Here is a 2,167-nt window from a genome sequence, read left to right on the forward strand (position 1 = left end):
CCAAATTCCCTTACCTCTGAACGCAACAAAGGGCAAGGTGAAAGAGAAAGGCTGCCGCAAGAGGAAGATGATGCCAAGCCTAGATTATGGTTACGATGAGCTGAACGCCACATTACAGGGAGCCCCAGGCACATCATCCATGAGGAACCACGCAGCCACAGACTGTGGTGACACTGGCATGTGCCCATCACTGATTCAACCGCCCCAGCCCAGGCACAACTGGCGCTAAGTACCATGGTCAGCTTTACTCTGTCAAGCACCAGAAAACTCAGCAGACTCTCTTGACATGGTTCCAAGCAGGAAGAACCCACCTTCAGCCTCTTCTGCAGGGATGGCTTTCATCACCAGACCTGTGGACCGCAGTGACATAGCCAGCTCCTTCACCCGATCACTCAGCACAACCTGCAGGCAAGGCTCTGTTAGCTCACCCTGGCACAGCGTGTGCAGGTTTTCCCACATGCAAGGTAAAGGAACAGGCTTTTAAAGTTCACTACAAGCTCCCTGTCCTCTCCTGGAGTGCAATTCCAGAAGAAAGGAGAGACAGAGCACTCTTTTTGGGAGATCTGTGCCATGCTGGGTACTCCTGTGAGCAGAGACAGTTTGGGCTGCTGAGAACCCCACTTACCTTTCTGTAAGTTACTGTGAGATCTAAGCCAGGCCCATCCACGGTCGTTTTCTTTTTGGTCATGCTTAACTCTGCAAGGAAGGAATTAGGTAGGATTGAGATTTCACTCATCCCACCTGCCTGTGGTCAGCAGAGAGGTCCTCCCATGGGACGAGCCACCCCCTCTGTCACACAGCAGTCGTGGTCTGGCACACTGGCCCTTCTCTCCTTGCTTATGGAGATGATGCTCTGTGCACTCAACAGGTCCTGTCAGATGGATTCATTCAAGGGTCAACGCCCATCAGCAATGGCAAACATCCATTGGCTCAGATAGCAGGGTGCATGGATGGAAGGGCTGGATGTGACCTCTGTAATGGTCCAGTCTTCAAGCACCCTTGTCTCATCACTGGCGACTCAAGGAAGTTGCATTTCTAATAGGGAAAACACCTGGCAAAAGAGATGGCTGTAAAGCCCAGCTTGTTTCCTCAACAAAAACATGGTGCTGGTCCAACGTCAGAGGGTCCTGGAGCCAGCCAAAGGCACAGCTTGACTGCTGCAGGCTGAGGGACAGGGCGAACTGGAGCTGGGCAGGACCCTGCACAGGGTGGCAGCCGCAGGGGACACACGCACCTCTGTGGGAGATGCTCTCCTGGCTCTGGGTGCGCAGCTCTGTGAGGAACACGTCCTCGGCCGGCTCCTGCGCCGGGTCGTTGAAGAAAACCTGGAAGAGACACGATCTCCATGAGCAGCTCGTCCCCGGGCACCGCAGGCAGTGTCCCTTCCACTGGGTGTCACTGCACACTCACACGAGTTCCTTCCCAGCCACGCATCCTCAGGGCACGGGGAGCCGCCTCCAGGCCTGCCTGCAGATGCTGCTGAGCTTCAAGGCACGTAATTTCTAACTGATACACCCAAAACCAACTGGTCACTTCACACCTATTCATGTTTCCTTTTCATGGGCTTGTTTTGAGCAAAATGTGAAGAGAGACAGAGGGATTGGTGCGCCTTCAGAAAGTTTGGCAATGACACCAAGCTGTGTGGCTTGGTTGGTACACTGGAGGGGAGGGATGGGATCCAGAGGGACCTTGACATGCTTGAGAGGTGCCAATGACAACGTCATGGAGTTCAACAACACAAAGTGCAAGGTCCTACACCTGGGTCGGGGCAATCCCAGGCACAGCTACAGGTTGGGGAGGGAAGAGATTCAGAGCAGCCTGAGGAGAAGGACTTGGGGGTGTTGGTTGATGAGAAGCTTGACATGAGCTGGCTTCAGTGTGCACTTGAGCCCAGAAACCAACCGTATCCTGGGCTGTATCAAAAGAAGCATGACCAGCGGGTCAAAGGAGGTGATCCTGCCCCTCTACTCTGCTCTCGTGAGACCGCACCTGCAGCACTGTGTGCAGTGCTGGTGTCCCCAACATAAGAAGGACATGGAGCTGTTGGAGCAAGTCCAGAGGAAGTCGTGAGGATGAGGGGCTGGAGCACCTTCCGTATGGAGACAGGCTGAGAACACTGGGGCTGTTCAGCCTGGAGCAGAGAAGCCGCGTTGAAACCCCCAAACAA

General features: G+C 54.4%; 1 protein-coding gene across 1 annotated transcript in view; it reads right to left on the bottom strand.

Moving 5' to 3' along the window:
• Positions 1-14: 14 nt before the first annotated feature.
• PIK3R6 (phosphoinositide-3-kinase, regulatory subunit 6) overlaps positions 15-2,167 on the bottom strand; it is a gene marked incomplete at its 3' end in the record, with an annotated part of 18,019 nt that continues 15,866 nt past the window's right edge. The window contains 4 exon segments of the mRNA XM_010019237.1: positions 15-16; positions 312-402; positions 626-696; positions 1,235-1,325. Of these exon segments, the coding sequence (XP_010017539.1) occupies positions 15-16; positions 312-402; positions 626-696; positions 1,235-1,325 (255 nt within the window).

Source organism: Nestor notabilis, unplaced genomic scaffold (assembly GCF_000696875.1).
Source record: "Nestor notabilis isolate BGI_N333 unplaced genomic scaffold, ASM69687v1 scaffold25977, whole genome shotgun sequence".
NCBI classification, from domain to species: domain Eukaryota; kingdom Metazoa; phylum Chordata; class Aves; order Psittaciformes; family Psittacidae; genus Nestor; species Nestor notabilis.